This window comes from Dasypus novemcinctus, chromosome 14, assembly GCF_030445035.2.
Source record: "Dasypus novemcinctus isolate mDasNov1 chromosome 14, mDasNov1.1.hap2, whole genome shotgun sequence".
In the NCBI taxonomy this organism is placed as follows: domain Eukaryota; kingdom Metazoa; phylum Chordata; class Mammalia; order Cingulata; family Dasypodidae; genus Dasypus; species Dasypus novemcinctus.
In genome coordinates this window covers 71,620,332-71,636,807 of record NC_080686.1, presented here as the reverse complement: position 1 = coordinate 71,636,807, position 16,476 = coordinate 71,620,332, and the positions used below count along the sequence as shown (strand labels likewise).

Genomic DNA, 16,476 nt, shown 5'->3' with positions numbered 1-16,476 from the left:
ACTATTTTCTCAGTGAGTTACTTTCACTGTGAAAAGTAAACTTTAGATCATTCTTCAAGACATTCAGGTAACTTACGGTGTTAGTTGGATCTTCTTGTAAAATTCGGTCATATAGTTGTATAGCATCATCATATCTATTTAAAAAGAAAAAGAAACATTAGTTCAAAATACATAGATATAAATTAAAATCAAGAAAAACATTAAAATGGCAGGGCTTGAAATCTCTTATTATACAAAGAATGTATTTACAATCCAAGTCCCCACTGGAGTATCCTCATTTACAGTAAAAGTTTGCTCCAGTCCCATGTTTTTAAGGAAAAAATTCATGTGTAGAGTATTTACAGAAAAAACATACTTCCCAAATAGATTGATTTAATTTGTCCTAAATAAAAAAAAAGGTAAAAAGTTTACGTACAAAGAGATACTTTTGTGATGCAAGTTATATCCATAATTATGGCCTATAAAACATAAGACAAAGTTTGATTTCAACTAATAAATTCACAAAGAATGTTCTATATATTAATTCCCTTTTAATGAATATTTTTTGATAGCTTTTCTTTGTTGAGCTCATTCAGTTCAATTCATTAAATGCCTACTAAGCATGCATAGGCAATATTTACTACTTTATGGGTTATAATCTCATGAGGGAAACAACACATATTTATCAAATAAAAATAATTAACTGTGACAGCATATAACTAAGAAGTCAAAATTAACACTCTATGATAGTATCATTAGGATGGCTGTATTAGAAATCACATCAAGAACTTCACCTATTTACTCCTGTATATTATAATCTTATTCGAGGTGGAGGGAAAAACAGCTGAATGATTCCGAAATTCCTTCCTAACTATATATACAACACGTAGCTCCATTCTCATCAATGTCTCCACTTCCAGATGTAGGTCTTTAGAAAAAAGCAGAAAACGATGTTTAAAACTTTTTGCATCAGTGTTTCTAAAAACTGGGAGCAGGAGATACATTCTTAAGGATTCATTCCTAAATTTCCTTTTGGAATTTTAAAATTTGCTATCTTTCTCCTAAAATAAAATATTCAACATACTGACATTCTATATCATTATGATGAGACATCCTTTAGGCTGAGTACAGACAGTTGTAGTGTCCAAGCTTTTATCTGTGATTATGGCTACACCAATAAATAAGAATACTTTAACTGTAGCAGACTACTGAGAAAAATAAAAGTAGATAGTTCATAAATGGGTTCATACTAAGTGACAGCCCAAGGACATCACTATGTACTAAGTGCACAGACTCTGAAGTAGTTCAAATAAAGAAAATTAGTTTAGGCATCAAATGCATGGAAAGTTTGCTATTCTCATAAAAATCTGTACTAAATGGGGAAACAATATAATATCATGGAGTAATAAAATAAAACTTGTTTACAAGGGCTAAGCAAGGGTCTCCCAAGATACAGTACATAAGAATAACCCTGGACTCTTTTTCCAACTATATAACATATGGGGAATATAAGAGAGATGGCAGAAGCAAATAGGAGCCTATTTATCCATTTCTTTAACATAATGACAATTTGAATTTTGGTAATTTTCTAGTTTTGTTGATATTTAATTACCAAATTTGTATTTCTATAGTGTATAGTGAATAGGATATTTGCATGGTCCTAAAATAACTCTCCAAAGACTGCTTATTAGTTGCAAGGGGGAAAATTATAACAGCACAATGGAGATATCAGATAATAACTAGATATTAACATCACCAGTGAGATACAAATGGACAAGATATGACTGTGGGCGTGATTCCTTGAGAAGGATACAACATCACTCATAAAGCATTATGGCTGTGAGTGCATAACCTGAATGTAATTATGGAATTATAGTCTTCAAAAATATTAATGATACACAAGACACAGAAAGGCAAAATTTTGTTATAAAGGAGACTAACAAGACACAAAAAACCAAATGCAATCACTGATCCTTGAACAGTACTACTCAAATGGTGTTGGGTTGGGGGGGGCGGAGGAGGAAGACAATTTAAAATGGTTTACCATAAAGCATTTAGAAGAAAACATAGAATATCTTTGAGATTTTAGGATAGGAAAAGACTTCTTGGACAGGAAAAAAAAAATCTCTAACCATAAAAGAAAAACTGATAAATTGAACTTCATAAAAAATAAAACCTGCTCATCAAAACACAACATTAAAAAAATACACAAGACAGCACAGAGGGAAATATTCACAGCACACATATCTAAGAAAGTTCTTTTAGTCAGAGTATATAAAGAACTCCTAAAAATCAATAATAAAAAGATGGAATAATCCAATTTTTAAAATGAGCAAAGACTTAAAAAGATAACTCAAAAAGAAACTATTCAAATGGTCAAACAGCAAATGAAAATGTGCTCAACATCATTAGTCATCAAGGAAATACAAATTAGAACCATGATATGGTATTTTACATCTACTAGAATGGTCAGAATCATAAAAAATTAAAACCACCAAATATTAAGGAAGAAACAGAGCAACTGAAATTCATCTACACTGCTGGTGAACATAAAATGTTAAAATCACCAGAGAATTGCTGCAGTTTTTCATATAAGCACACACCTACACTATGAACTAGAAACTCCAATTGTAGGGCATTTACACAAAAGAAATGAAAACACATATGTTCCCCCACCAAAAACAAAACAAAAACATAAGAATGGAAAAAAAAAAAGCAAAATGAACTAACTAAAAAAAATAAAGATCTGAATGGACACATTACAAGAAAGATAAAAGAGGACACATGAAAACTGCTATCATCAGAGAAATGCAAGTTAAAATGACAATGTGATGCTACTACATACTCACCAGAATAATTAAAATTAAAATTGAGAACACCAAATATTGGGGAAACGTGGAGCAACCAGCAGCGCACTCATTGCTAGTGGGCATGAAAAATGGCACCAGCAATTTGGAAAATAGTTTGGCAGTTTCTTATAAAGTTAAATATAAATTTAGCACATTGACCCAAAAGAAGTAAAAGCATTATGCCCACAAAGATTTGAACATAATATTTACAGCAATTTAAATCACAATTAAACGAGAGGCAACCCAAATGTTCATCATCAGGTGAATGGATAAAGAGATTATGGTCTATTCACACAGTGGAATACTACTTAGCAACAAAAAGGGACAAAAGGATGACACAACATGTATGAATTCCCAAAACATTATGTCTGTGAAATTATTGTACTTCTATACAATTTTAGAATAGGCAAAACTTATCTATAATGATAGAAATTAGATTAATGGATGCCCAAGGTAGGGTGCAATATGTGTAAAGGTGTAAGAAAGAACTTTTTGCGGTAATAAAAATGGTTTATATCTTGTCATAGGTATACATATTTATTAAAGCTTACTCAATTTTATACTTAAAATGGGTGCATTTTAAAAATACATAAAATCTTGATAAAGTTGATTTTTTTCTAAAAATGGCCAAAAGAGGTAGTATGTTACTAGAATAAAAATGAAAAAAAAAACCAAAACAACCGACAAACAAAAAAATCCCAACAAACATAGGATTGTACAATACAATTATAATAATATTTCTTATCAACTGTAACAAAAGTCCGACATTAATGCAAACTGTTAAAAATGGGGGTATGCATATGGGAACTCTGCATTTTCTGCATCTTTATAACTTTTCTAAAAAATATATATATTTTTAAATGGCCAATAGTTTTGTATAGACAAATTACAAATGAAATAAAGATTAATGTAACACTTGAAAAGAATGGTAAAAGAAACTGAAAATAAAACAAGATCTTTCACCAATAAAAAGAGACAAGATTGAGAAAAAAAAAAACAACCATATCCACTGTTTAAAGGATGAAGAGGTATTAGGAATTCTTCTGGTGGGAGAAACTGGTTTAATCATCTGGTGCACAATTTGGCATTGAGCATCAACAGCCTTAAAGGTCAGCAAATTCTCTGCTCCAGTAACTATTTTTCCAGGAACTTTTCCTAAGGGAATCTACTAGAACATGTACAGAAAATTTAGCCACAAATGAAAATTAGAGAATTGTTAAGTTGAAGAAGCAAGAAAAAAGGAAGAAAGGAGGAAGAAAGAGGAAGGCGAAGAAAGAAAATCAGATAGGTAATTAAGAAACAAGCCTGGCTGAAGGGACAGAGTTCTGTTTTTGCTCCCACACTAATGCTACGGAGTATCTTTGTGCAAACATGTATCTACCCACGTTTCTGATTAGATGGTATATTAGTCAGCCAAAGAGGTGCTAATACAAAATACCAGAATCTGTTGGCTTTTATAAAAGGTATTTATTTGGGGTAGAAGCTTACAGTTACCAGGCTATCCAGCATAAAAGTTACTTCCCTCACCAAAGTCTGCTGCCATATGTAGGAGCAAGATGACTGCCAATGTCTGCAAGGGTTCAGGCTTCCTCTTCCTCTTAAGGTTCCGTGGCCCCAGTTTCTTCTAATACCAGCTGTAGGTTGGGATAAGTCTCATCTCTTTCCCAGGGCTTATTTCTCTCTGGACTCAGCTGCTCTGGTTGCTCCACAAGGCCAGTTGTAAACTATCAGGCCAAGGGCTCATCTCTCTAGGGCCTCTGCCGTGTCTAAAGGAGCCTTCTCTCTTTCCTAACATAGCTGCTTCTCTGTGTGTTTATTTCCCAGGGCTCCAGCATTAAAACTCCAATTGTCTACTCTGCCTTGTCAGTTTCTCTGTGAATCCCCACCAACCAAGGGGGCGGGAACTCGACATCCTACTAATGTGGCCTAATCAACGTCCTAGTTATAATTTAATGAAGTAAAAGTGAAACCTCTGAATCCAATCCAATCTAATATGCCCAGAGGAACAGACCAGTCCACAAACATAATCCAGTATCTATTTTTGGAATTTATAAACAATATCAAACTGCTACACTCCACCCTCTGAATTCTAAAAAGACATTACAATATTCAAAAAAACCTTAAATCAGTACAATGCTAAATAGAGAATACTACAATCAGTTTAAAGAAATCGTTTGTCCTGAGACAAAGTTCCGTCGTGCTGTAGACCTCTGAAATCTACAAAGCCATTTTTCTGCTTCTAATACACAAATAGACAAAGGATAAACATTTTTATTTCCGTAAGGAGAAATTGGAAGGGAAACATGAGACAAGGGTCCTCTACAGTTCTTGAAAACCCGCAGGGCACACTTCACTAGATTTCAAAGTCTCAGTCATTCTTAAGATGATGGTTTCTTCTCCCTGAAGCTACATGGGGACTGGGACCCACCCTTTCCACATGCTTACCCAACAGCCATTTCTTGGTTCCACCCTCATCAAACATCTGGGTGGTGACCAAGCTCCAGTTCTCACCCTCTAAGAGTGTTGGGGTGATTGCCACACTTTACCCAAATCTTTGGGTTAGTCTTAATTCCCCTAGTGCAGTGAAGTCAAGACAACATCCTCCCAAAACCTCTGGCAAACAGGCCCAACCCTCTCAGAGCAACGAGTTGGCAACCTGGCCTTCCCTAATCCATGGGAGACAGGCCTGCCTCTCTCAGACCTATTGGACATTATCCTCATCCTTCCTAATATCTGGGGAATGTGCTCTACCTTCTCTGTACCCTGGGGTGGCACAACTCTCCCTGAACATTGGGTGGAAACATCCACCCTCTTCAACTGCCCAGGTAAACTCACCCTCTCTGTACACATGAGTGGGGTTCCTTTCTTAGCCCAAAGAGATATCTTAATTCCAGAGTTTAGTTTCTATGGTTTTTCTCTTGAAGTCATTTCCCCTTCAATCTCTCCCTTCTATGTCCCTTTTGGTCCAAGCTGACAGTGTTTTTTTTGTTGTTGTTGTTCATATAGCTCTCTCAAAAAGCTTGTTGGTTTGGCATGCAAGAAGCAGGGTTCCAAGCCATCAAACAGTAAACTTTCCAAAAGTCTTTCCTAGATACCTGCATCTTCAATTCTGATTTACAAGTTCAAAGTTTAGTTAAGTCCTCAAATGGGGCACTATCATCTGGGGACTTGATTTCTAGGGGCTTGGAATTTCCATAATCAGTTTCTGGTTTGTGTCCAACAATTCAGTCCTCTTATCTTGCTCATGTAGCATTTTCCTATAAGCTGCAAAGAGAAGCCAAGCTGCATTCTCCAAGTTTACTTCAGAAAGTTCCTCAGCAAAATGCCCAGACTCACCATTTTCAAATTCTGGCTTCCATAAAACACCAGGAGTTAATCTTGCAAAGTTCTCTTTAACTTTAAAACACAGATTGCCTTTCCTCCAGTTTCCAGTTACAGTTTTATCATTTACTTATAAGGCATCATAAAAAGTCTCTTCAAAGCACTCTAGGCCTTTTCTATAAAACATCTCATAACTCCCCCAAAAATAACCCTTACCCATTTATAAAACTGTTCCAGCATTTTGGTAATTACAAAAGCAATACCCCACTCTTGGTACAAAATTCTATATTAGTCAGCCAAAGGGGTGCTGATGTAAAATACCAGAAAACTGTTGGGTTTATAAAGGGTATTTATTTGGCCTAGAAGCTTACAGTTACAGGCAATAAAGCGTAAGTTACTTCCTTCACCAAAGCCTGTTGTCATGTGTTGGAGCAAGATGGCTGCTGGTCTCTGCAAGAGTCCAGTCTTTCTCTTCCTCTTAAGGCTCCATGGTCCCTGCTTCTTCCAATATTAGCTGTAGGCTGGGATAACTCTTAGCTCTCTCCTGGGGCTCATTTCTCTCCGGGCTCAGCTGCACTGCTCTCTCCACAAAACCTGCTGTAAACTATCAGGCAAACAGCTCATCTCTCTTCTTCTTCTGTCATGTCTAATTGAGCCTTCTCTCTGCTCCTCTGTGTGTTTACTTCCCAGGTTCCATCATTAAAAGTCCAAACTCCCTCTCTGCAGTGCAGTTTGTGTGTACTCAGGTGGGATGCAACATCCTACAGATGTGGCCCAATCAATGCCTTAAGCATTAATGAAGTTAGAGTGAAACCTCTGAATGCAATATAATCTAATTTATCACTAGCCCAGAGGAACAGACCAGTTTACAAACATAATTAGTATTTCTTTTTTAGAATTCATCAGTAATATCAAACCACCATAGATGGATTACCAAAAATGCCTTAGGATAGTTTATTGGAAAGGCCAACCAGAAAGAATATAGTTAAGACTCTTGATACATAGGTTATGTCAATTTATATAATTGCCCCCTAGTATAAGTGACCCTTCCATGCCACAATACAAACATGAATCTTTACTAGTTTGTAAGGTAAAAACTATCTTTATTTTGTTCCAAATGTAGACCATTTTCAGAATATATATTCAACTAGCATCTTATCTTTACCAATTAGACAATACATCAAACAAATGTAATATTATTTTCCCCTTAAACCTACTCCTTCCACATCCTATATATTTCTTTTATTTGGTTAAAAATCCACAGGCATTCAAGACAGAAAACCAAAAGTCATTCTTGATCTCTTCTTCCCCAAGATGCAATCAGTGACCAATCTTCTACTTCTTTAATCTCTAACTTGTCCATCCTCATTTCTCTATACTTTCTGCCATAATTCAAGCCTACCAGCACTGACTACTGTAATAGATTCAAAAACTATTTTTTTGATCTGAGACTCCACACACATACTAAAATTATCTTACAGATATATTCAGTTGTTCCTTCTTCTTCAAATATATACATACAGTGGCTTCCCCTTATTTTCAGTTCAAACTCCTTAGCAGGGCATATAAAGTTCTCTACAAACTGATACCTGCCTACATCTCCAGCTACAACCCTTGCTAAGAACTCCATCACACTTTACAATCTAGCCATTGTGAACTCTTGAATTCTCCTGGAATTCCCCAAAGATGTCCTTCAGATGTCATCAGGGGGAATAAGTGATCGGTCAAGTAGTTCTCTACCCCTGCTTCAATTAGAACAGTCCCTCATCTCTCTCTTTTCCATTTTTGGGTTAAGTGCAATTTTGAAAAGTGGATCCAGTTTTCGAAGGATATTGAAGATACCTTCCATTTGCTTTTTTTTTTTTAAGTCTACTTTTATGTTTTTTTGGTGAAATATTTAAGATTTCCTGAATAGAAATTATTAATAAAAGTAAGAGCTACCATACATCAAGTACGAATGTAATAGATTAACTACATATAAATCATTATTAATTCCCTTAATAACACTGAGTAGTTGATGATATCCTTGTTTGACAGAGAACTGGAGCTGGAAAGGCTTAAATAAATTAGGTATCTTACCAGGTCAAAAGCTAATAAATGCTGGAATCAGAATTTAAAGCCAGTTCTTTACTCCAAAGCATAATTTCATTTTACTAGGCCAGAGATAGATTATCTATGATGTCAAATGCTGCTTACTTGAAGTAACTGGCAGTATTTATGTAGAGAAGCACTCTGATGCTATTCTGGACTCAGCAGCAAAAAGACCTTGCACAATAAATAATGCTGCCATGGGTATAAGAGGATCTAAAGGCAGGCTACATGTTTGCCATTCTTAATCTGATCACACTGTTTAAAAGATTCTGTTACCTTTCCATGGCTTCAAATCTCATGCCAGTTAGTCGCTTGACTCTGTGACTTCCAGGGAACTGCCTTCTTAACTCCTGAAGACAAAACTGAAAAAAAAAAAAAACTGGTGAAAAAGATTTTAAGAGTAGCAATTACATTATATATACTAAATGAACTATAAGGAATGGCCTACATATTCTTCAATGTGTATTCTCAAATAACTTCATTAGAGTCAGCTAATGATAAGTGAAATCCGATAGTAACAAATAAGGAGGTAAAATAATACAACCATGAAATTACAGTTAAGGCAACAATCAATTCTCAAAAATTGATCACACTTAAATAGAAAAATGACTAGAACATGAGATCCACCAATAACTCTTCAAATATTACTACCAGATCATTCCTCCTTAAAAATTGCTTCCCTAATGTGCCAGGCCCCTATTGAAGGCCTATAAAAGCTCCCTATTAGCATTTTAATAAAGACTCTCAAAAATCTAGCTATTTCCTATGTAATTCAACTTTGCATCCAACTTCTTATAATTAGGATTATTTACTCTAGTCAGCTGGTTTCTTCATGTCTATTTCAGAAGCTTCTCTCATATTCATTCTATTCTCACAATGCCCCAACCACACAGAGTAAGTAACCTTTTAACCAACCCCTTACTAGCCAAAAAATCCTAAACTTTCTGTATCTGGAGTTTATTTCCCACTTCTTTCTTGAAGCCTCCTTGAACATGCTAGACCATGATTTATCTTCTATAAATTTCTAATGAACTGAAAACTTATATAATAAAATTCATATTTATTTAAATTCATAATTATTTGCTTCTCTAATTGTTATTTGTAAACTGGCCTTTTCTTCCTTAGCATTCCCTTGGTAAGAATTAGATTCTTTGGTAGTCATCCTAAGTGCCTAGCACAATCTTATTAACAGCAATTTTATCTGTTTATACATCATATATACCTAGTCATCTTGTCAGCCCCACATATCCTGATTTGGGGGTCAGAAAATACAGACATCAAATCCATAGAGTACTAGTTTCCTTTGAATAGGTATCTATAATTCACCGATCAACTCATCTTTGTAAATAAATAATCAAGTGTTATTGAGTACTTATTTTGTTCTCAACAACATATAAGAGATAAAAATCTTGGAAATGCTAGAAATGTTAAGGATTATACAAATGGGCCATTCTAGTGTCCCAAAGCAAGGGTGACCAAAAAAATACACTTGGCTAGTGATAAAACTATTAACCAGTAATACGATAAATTTTAATATGATCTGGAAACATAGTTTAAAACTCTTAAGACTGTAATTTTGACACACCAAGAGAAATATGCAAATTAGTCAAAAGTAAAGATGATGTTCATTCATTTCTTTGACATCATGTGAAATTCATGTTACTTGGTCAGTCAAGCAAGCTAAGTGTGTAGAAATTCTGAAGCATTAAAACAAAACACTGTGCTACCAAAAAAACCACAACTTATTGTTCAACTTGATTTCCTGCTTTATCAAAACTATTATATAACTCGATTTCCTACTTTATCAAGTAACATTTGGCTATATCAAGAAAAAAATATCAAATTTCCTTTCAAAATATAAAACTGCCACCTCTGTGGATATTTAAAAGACTATGTATCAGAGATTCTGAAGGTAATTCAAAGGTTTTGTGGAATGTTTTTAGCACTGGCAGCACCAGGGGAATTATGTATATAATTAATTCAAGTTAAATATACTGAACTGGACAGTTAATTTAGACACATAAGCACAAATGTTCTCCTGGTACTTCCACTTTTTGTTTCTGATGATTTCTTTTTGGTTTATGTGAGGAGGCAGCATGAAGTCATACTGAAAAACTCAGGATCATAAGAAAAACAAAATCAAAGACTAGAAGCCTGTTTCCTGATTTAAAGAATGGATATATGGATAACATCAAACACCAACCAAATTAAGAAATAACTGTGAAGAATAAATAAAATCACGCATGTGAAGCAAATAGCACAGTGCCTAGCACATGAAAGTTCAAAAATGTAGCCATTATTCTTGTTTTATTTTAAAACCAATATTAGTATTTTAAGTCACACTCTGTATAGGATCAGCTCATAATTTCAGATATACATTTACAATATTGTAAAATAGTATTTAACATTATATGCTATGGAAATCATTAAATAACCCAAAGGATAAACTTGTTTTAAATAATTTGTTTAAATTTAAAACTCTATAACACAGCATAAATCACTTAAGTGAAAAAGCTGTAGTAGCTAATTTAACCTCTTCAATAAACTAGGATACTAAATATCTACATCTCAGGATTATTATAAATACTTACAAAGAAACTCTGACCGAAAGTACCTCCTTATGCCACTTACTGTTAATAAAACCAGTAATAGGAAGAATTCAATAGAAGTCATATGCTAGGCCTTAACTACTTACATACAATTCATGAAGCAAATTAAATATAATTTATATATCATATAAAATATGTAAGATAAAATATGATTAAATACTTACCAATGCCAGGTCATCCCGACCGCAATCTAAGGCTGCAATCATCACCTGTTCATATATGATCCAAACTAGATATATACAGAGGAAGAAAATGAATTTAAGATAAAAATCTCTAAAAGAGAAATTAGATTAGTGAACTCTTCTTGTTTCTGATATTTTAGAGAACATTACTTACATCTGAAAATTTTTTTATTGAATTTTTTCTAGATTTAAGGATATAAAGAATCCTTATATGTGATCAATACTAAAATATTTTAATATTTTGTAAAGTAAAACTCTCCAATTTAATACCTTTACTGTTCTAAAAATATCCTTTATGAAACATGTTTTGGTTAGACCAGACCTGCAGCTCTGAGCTTTAAAACAAAAATACCTATTTGATAGCTTCACTACTACCAGCAATTATAAATCTTTTCCAAATAAAGTATCATAAAGCTTTCTAAGACAAGAAGTCACGGATAGATTGGTATGAACATTTAAAAAATACTATAAATCAACATCCAGTCAAAAATAAACAAAAACAAAAACAAAAAAATAAAATAAACAAAAAAGTTTAAAACTAAGAACCGTAAATGAGATGTGCCAAGCTTGAATGTTTTAATAAAGTAATTAAATAAAAACTTACTATCATCTCCAAGTTTAGAAGCGTATTCGTTAATTAACTCCTCTCCAACTTCCACAATTTGCTCACTATTCCGGGAGTTTTCTTCTCTCCATTTTCTCATTTTATCTCGCATTTCTGGAAAATAAGCATGTTCTATCTCTGACTGATGTAAAAGAACCTGACAAGATGAAACCAATGTCTGAAAATCTTATATAGTCATCTAAAGTACCACCATCTTGCTCCTCTTCACATAGATGTTAGACAGATTTAAATAGTTGAATTAATTAGTTGTTGAATATATTAAACATTATGCTTGGTCCCTAGGCAAAAAATACAAAAGAAGTACAGGAGATTTTCACTATTCTTATATGCATGATCTGAGTCCCTACAGTTCAAAGTCTACAAAAGAAAGCAAAAATCAACATAACATGAAACTTTCAAAAATAATCTTAGAAAATCATTACAAATTAATACGCAGCTAATTCCCTCTATTGCAACCTAGAAAACAGTTTGTCTCTCACCCTGCACAGGAGGAAACCTTGAAGTAAAGGTTGAAGAGGAGTTCAGGAGGTAAACAAGAACTCCTGGTGGTTCAAATTAAACACCAAGTGGTACCAGGAAATGAGTGAGTAGGAAGTAAGAAAAATGAGTTTATGAGCCCTTTTATTTTATACTAAAAAATATGAAATTTATTTTGAAGGTATTGGAGGGCTAAAGAATGTTAAAACAAAAGCACCATGATCAGATCTACATGTTAAAAGGGGGTAGGAAAAGGAGGTGGATAAGGGAGAGGGAGGGAGAAAGGAAAATGATAAGTTGGAAAGGAATAAAACTAAAATAACCAATCAGAGAAGAAGCAGTCTGGTGGAAATGACATGATAGTTTGACTTGATTTAAATCTAAACTCTTTCTCTTACATGACTCTCATACAGAAAATTAATCTATGGTTAAATTTCCACACTTATGAATGGAGATAATAGTACCTACAGTCAGAGATAAGTAGTTAGCAATAAATAAAAAATACATAAAGCTCTTTGCAGACTCTCTTGTAACAGTTGGGACTCAGAAAACAATAGTTCCCTCCCTGTTAATGAAACAGTCTAAGTGAAAGATATAAAGCAATGATGACAGATATAGAGAATAAAGGGAGAAATTAGATACAAAAAATTGCATATGAACTATTTTATTTCCTTTTCTAAACAGATGAGATTCTAGAAAGATTGTGGCAGCAGCAACAGCACAATTTTTCCAATCTCTCCGAATCCCCACATAAAAATTATACATACCAACTAGAGACACAGACAGTATTTTCAATAAAATTAGATGATAACTAGGTAGTCCCACAAATCCCAAAATACAAGCAGATGAGGACAAATCACCAACAGCTAGAAAACCTGCATGGTAACAACATCTATGTGGGAGAAAATTAAAAAGAAGCAACATGTGCTATCTGACAAACCCAAAAACATAAGAAGTCCCAAGCAGTCAACAAGGATTCACGAGGAAGTATCATGAGCCAATGTGTAAAGAGCACCTGCAACAAAGAAGTGCTCTGCCCTCTCCAATTCCAGGTGAGTGCAAGAGTTCAGTAGTGAGAAAGACTAAGGGTGCTGGAGCAACTGAGCGTCTGTGAACTCTCAAAACTGATGGGCAAGGGCTTCTTTCTAGGACAAGACTCAAAGCTAATGAAAAAGCTCTGAATCAAAATTCAGAGGCCCAGGGACAATAGGAAGGAATACAGAGCCCGGAAATCTGAAAAGCAAACCACCGTATCTTTTAACACTACACACATATACACACACATACAAACAAAACCCAGAAGAGGGGGTTCTCTAAGGGTAAAGCAAACAAAAACATCAACAACAAAAACAAAACAAAAAACACTTTATTGAATTTTACCTCATTCTGAAATTTCAGGAAAATTAATTTCCCATAAAAATGAGCAATAGAAAAGTATGAAGGTCAAATCCCATATCAAGTTATCAGAAGAAAAAAAGGTATAAAGAAAGAGTATCATTACCATAAACTGAAAAAAAACCCAAAAAGATGAACCCAAAAAACAAATCAAAACTGTAACAAATCAAAATGAGCTCAAAGACATTAAGAAAATGACATAAGATCTGAAATAATGGCATGAATCAGAACTAGAAGAACTCAGAAATGAAGTTACAGTACTCAAGAACTAGAAATAAAAGCAAAATTACTTCAGAAACTTAACCTAAAGAAACAAAAGCAAAATAAACACAGAATGTAAAATGGAAAAAAATGTTAATTAAGAATATCTAAAGCACTGATAAGTTACTAAAGAACACCAAAGAAGAAAAACAGAAAAAATACTAAAAACTATTATTCAAGAAAACTTTAAAGAAATTTGAACAAATATACCATGTACCTGAGAATATTAACCCTGAAAGATCAATATCACAGCATAGTTTAGTAAAATTACTGAACTTTAAAGAAAAGGATGACATTATTTGGGCTTAAGAAAAAAAGAGCTCTTAATTTACAAGGGAAAAAAATTAGATGATTACTAATTTTTCCAAAGCAATGTTTTATACCAGAAGAAAACAAATTAACACATGCATTTAAGATAATCAATGAAAAAAAGTTCGAGCCAAAGTTTATATATCTATCAAAACTCAGATCTTATAAAGTTCAACAAACTGTGACTAACTACAAGAACTTAGAATATTCCTGAGGATTCTATAAGAAAATAGGTTTCAAACAACCAAAATGACAAAAAGGACATCAATATGAGGTCTTGTAGTGATCAGTAAATATAGTTACCTCTAGAACTAAGTCCAGACAATGACCAGAGGGGAGCATATGCTTTATGCTCTGCCAATGTAGATATAACTTTAAAAAGAAACAGGTGAGATGATGAGGAAAGCACAGACAAAAAAATTTTTAATGTCTTCAGTAATAATACTGGTGGTAGTAGTAGCACTGTTTTTCCAAGACTATCACCACTGTAATATGGAATAAATCAAATAAGGAGTTATGGGATATTCTAGTTCTGTCATGCCTTGTGTTCTTGAGAACTAAGAATCTCCCGGCGGCAGACTTGGCCCAGTGGTTAGGGCGTCCGTCTACCACATGGGAGGTCTGCAGTTCAAACCCTGGGCCTCCTTGACCCATGTGGAGCTGGCCCATGCGCAGCGCTGATGCGTGCAAGGAGTGCCGCGCCACGCAGGGGTGTCCCCATGTAGCAGAGCCCCATGTGCAAGAGTGCGCCCTGTAAGGAAAGCCACCCAGCACTAAAGAAAGTGTAGCCTACCCAAGAATGGTGTCGTACACACCAAGAGCTGACGCAGCAGGATAACACAACAAAAAGAAACACAGATTCCCGTGCCGCTGACAACAGAGGCAGACAAAGAAGACGGAGCAAACAGACACAGACAAGTGGGAAGGAAGGGAAGGGGAGAGAAATAAATAAATAAATCTTTAAAAAAAAAAGAATCTCCTGTGGAACAAAGAAGATACAGACATAAAAAGAGTTTAAATAAATCTTTTGTAATCTTGAAGCATCACTATAAACTCATTAGGTATTTTGCCTTTAAATACATATGCATGGACACACACACACACATTTCTAGCCCTGTCCACTTGAAAAGGCCCATAAACAATGACCAATCTAGTGGTAATGAACATATCTAGCACCCAAATTGTGGTCACAAAATACGATTTCTCATTAAAAGAAATCAGGGCTTGCTGATTCCAGGTATGGCGGCAAGAGATGTATAAGATGAGCTTAGAGCATCTTATTCCCAAAAGTTTGTGATACCAGACTTAGGAGCCAGCTCCCTCTAGCCAAAGATAAGACGATTTGTGTTTCAGTGATGATAATAACTACAAAGGAGAAAAATGTATCAAATAAGTTTAAATCCATTAGTTCAAAATGATATTTAAAAAAAAAAAAGAATTGGTCACTGTTATGGGTTGACTTCTTATCCCTCCAAAAAGATATACTCAACTCCTAACCCCTGGGTACTGAGGATTTATTTGGAAATAGATTATTTGAAGATGTGAGTCCTTAAGATGAGGCCAAACTAAATTTAGGTGGGCTCTAAGCCAATTTGACTAGTGTCCTTATAAGAGGAAATTTGGACACAAACATACACATAAGTGAGAATGAAAATAAGGGAGACTGCCATGAGACAACAGAGGCAGAGGATGAAGTGCTGCAGTTGCAAGCCAAGCAACACCAAGGACTGCCAGCAAACCACCAGAAGCTAATAAGAGGCAAGGAAGGATTTACCCCCGTTAGGTTTCAGAGAGAACATGGACCTGACAACATCTTCATTTCAAACTTCTAGCATCCAAATCTGAAAGACAATAAATCTCTGTTGTTTTACTCACCTCATTTGTCATATTTGCTAGGGAGCCAATAAAGTTATCTTTAAAGAATGACTGAAGAAAATCTTTTTGTCTTTTACCAAATAAAATATGGGAAGTTCAAAAAAAATATTTACACTGAGTAGCAATATATTTTCCTAGAAATCCTGATACAGAAGTTTAATAACTAAACAGTTAAAAATGCTGACTTTATATTTACCAGAAATGAACTCAAAGCCCTCATAAAACTGCTGCTGTATAATACTTTGTAATCTGAAAATCAGCCAAACCACCATGGGGATATATTTCCTATGACTGGCTAAAAACACATGGATCTTGATGTGAAGATCTCAAGAAATTAGACATCAAATACAAATGCTTTTCAGACAATGGCAGCTTAAAATTCACAAAAGATAACAAAGAGCTCTAGGCTTTATTCTGCTAATTAACTCATCAAATTTTACAGGTTCTTCTTTTTAACTAAAAGAAATAATGGTAAAAGAATGTAATAATACTACCAACTCATT

The 16,476-nt window shown here is 34.4% G+C and overlaps 1 protein-coding gene across 5 annotated transcripts in view; it reads right to left on the bottom strand.

The window, feature by feature from the left end:
* EMC2 (ER membrane protein complex subunit 2) overlaps nt 1-16,476 on the bottom strand; it is a 93,778-nt gene that overhangs the window by 58,988 nt on the left and 18,314 nt on the right. For 4 of the 5 annotated variants that reach the window (XM_004457532.5, XM_071208002.1, XM_058275914.2 and 1 more), the window contains 4 exons: nt 11,636-11,749; nt 11,014-11,078; nt 8,517-8,602; nt 77-134 (listed from right to left, as the gene is read on the bottom strand). In XM_004457532.5, coding sequence (XP_004457589.1) covers nt 77-134; nt 8,517-8,602; nt 11,014-11,078; nt 11,636-11,749 — 323 coding nt within the window. Of the gene's footprint in view, nt 1-76; nt 135-8,516; nt 8,603-11,013; nt 11,079-11,635; nt 11,793-16,476 lie in introns of all 5 variants that reach the window. The other variant, XM_004457531.5, reaches the window with a different exon arrangement.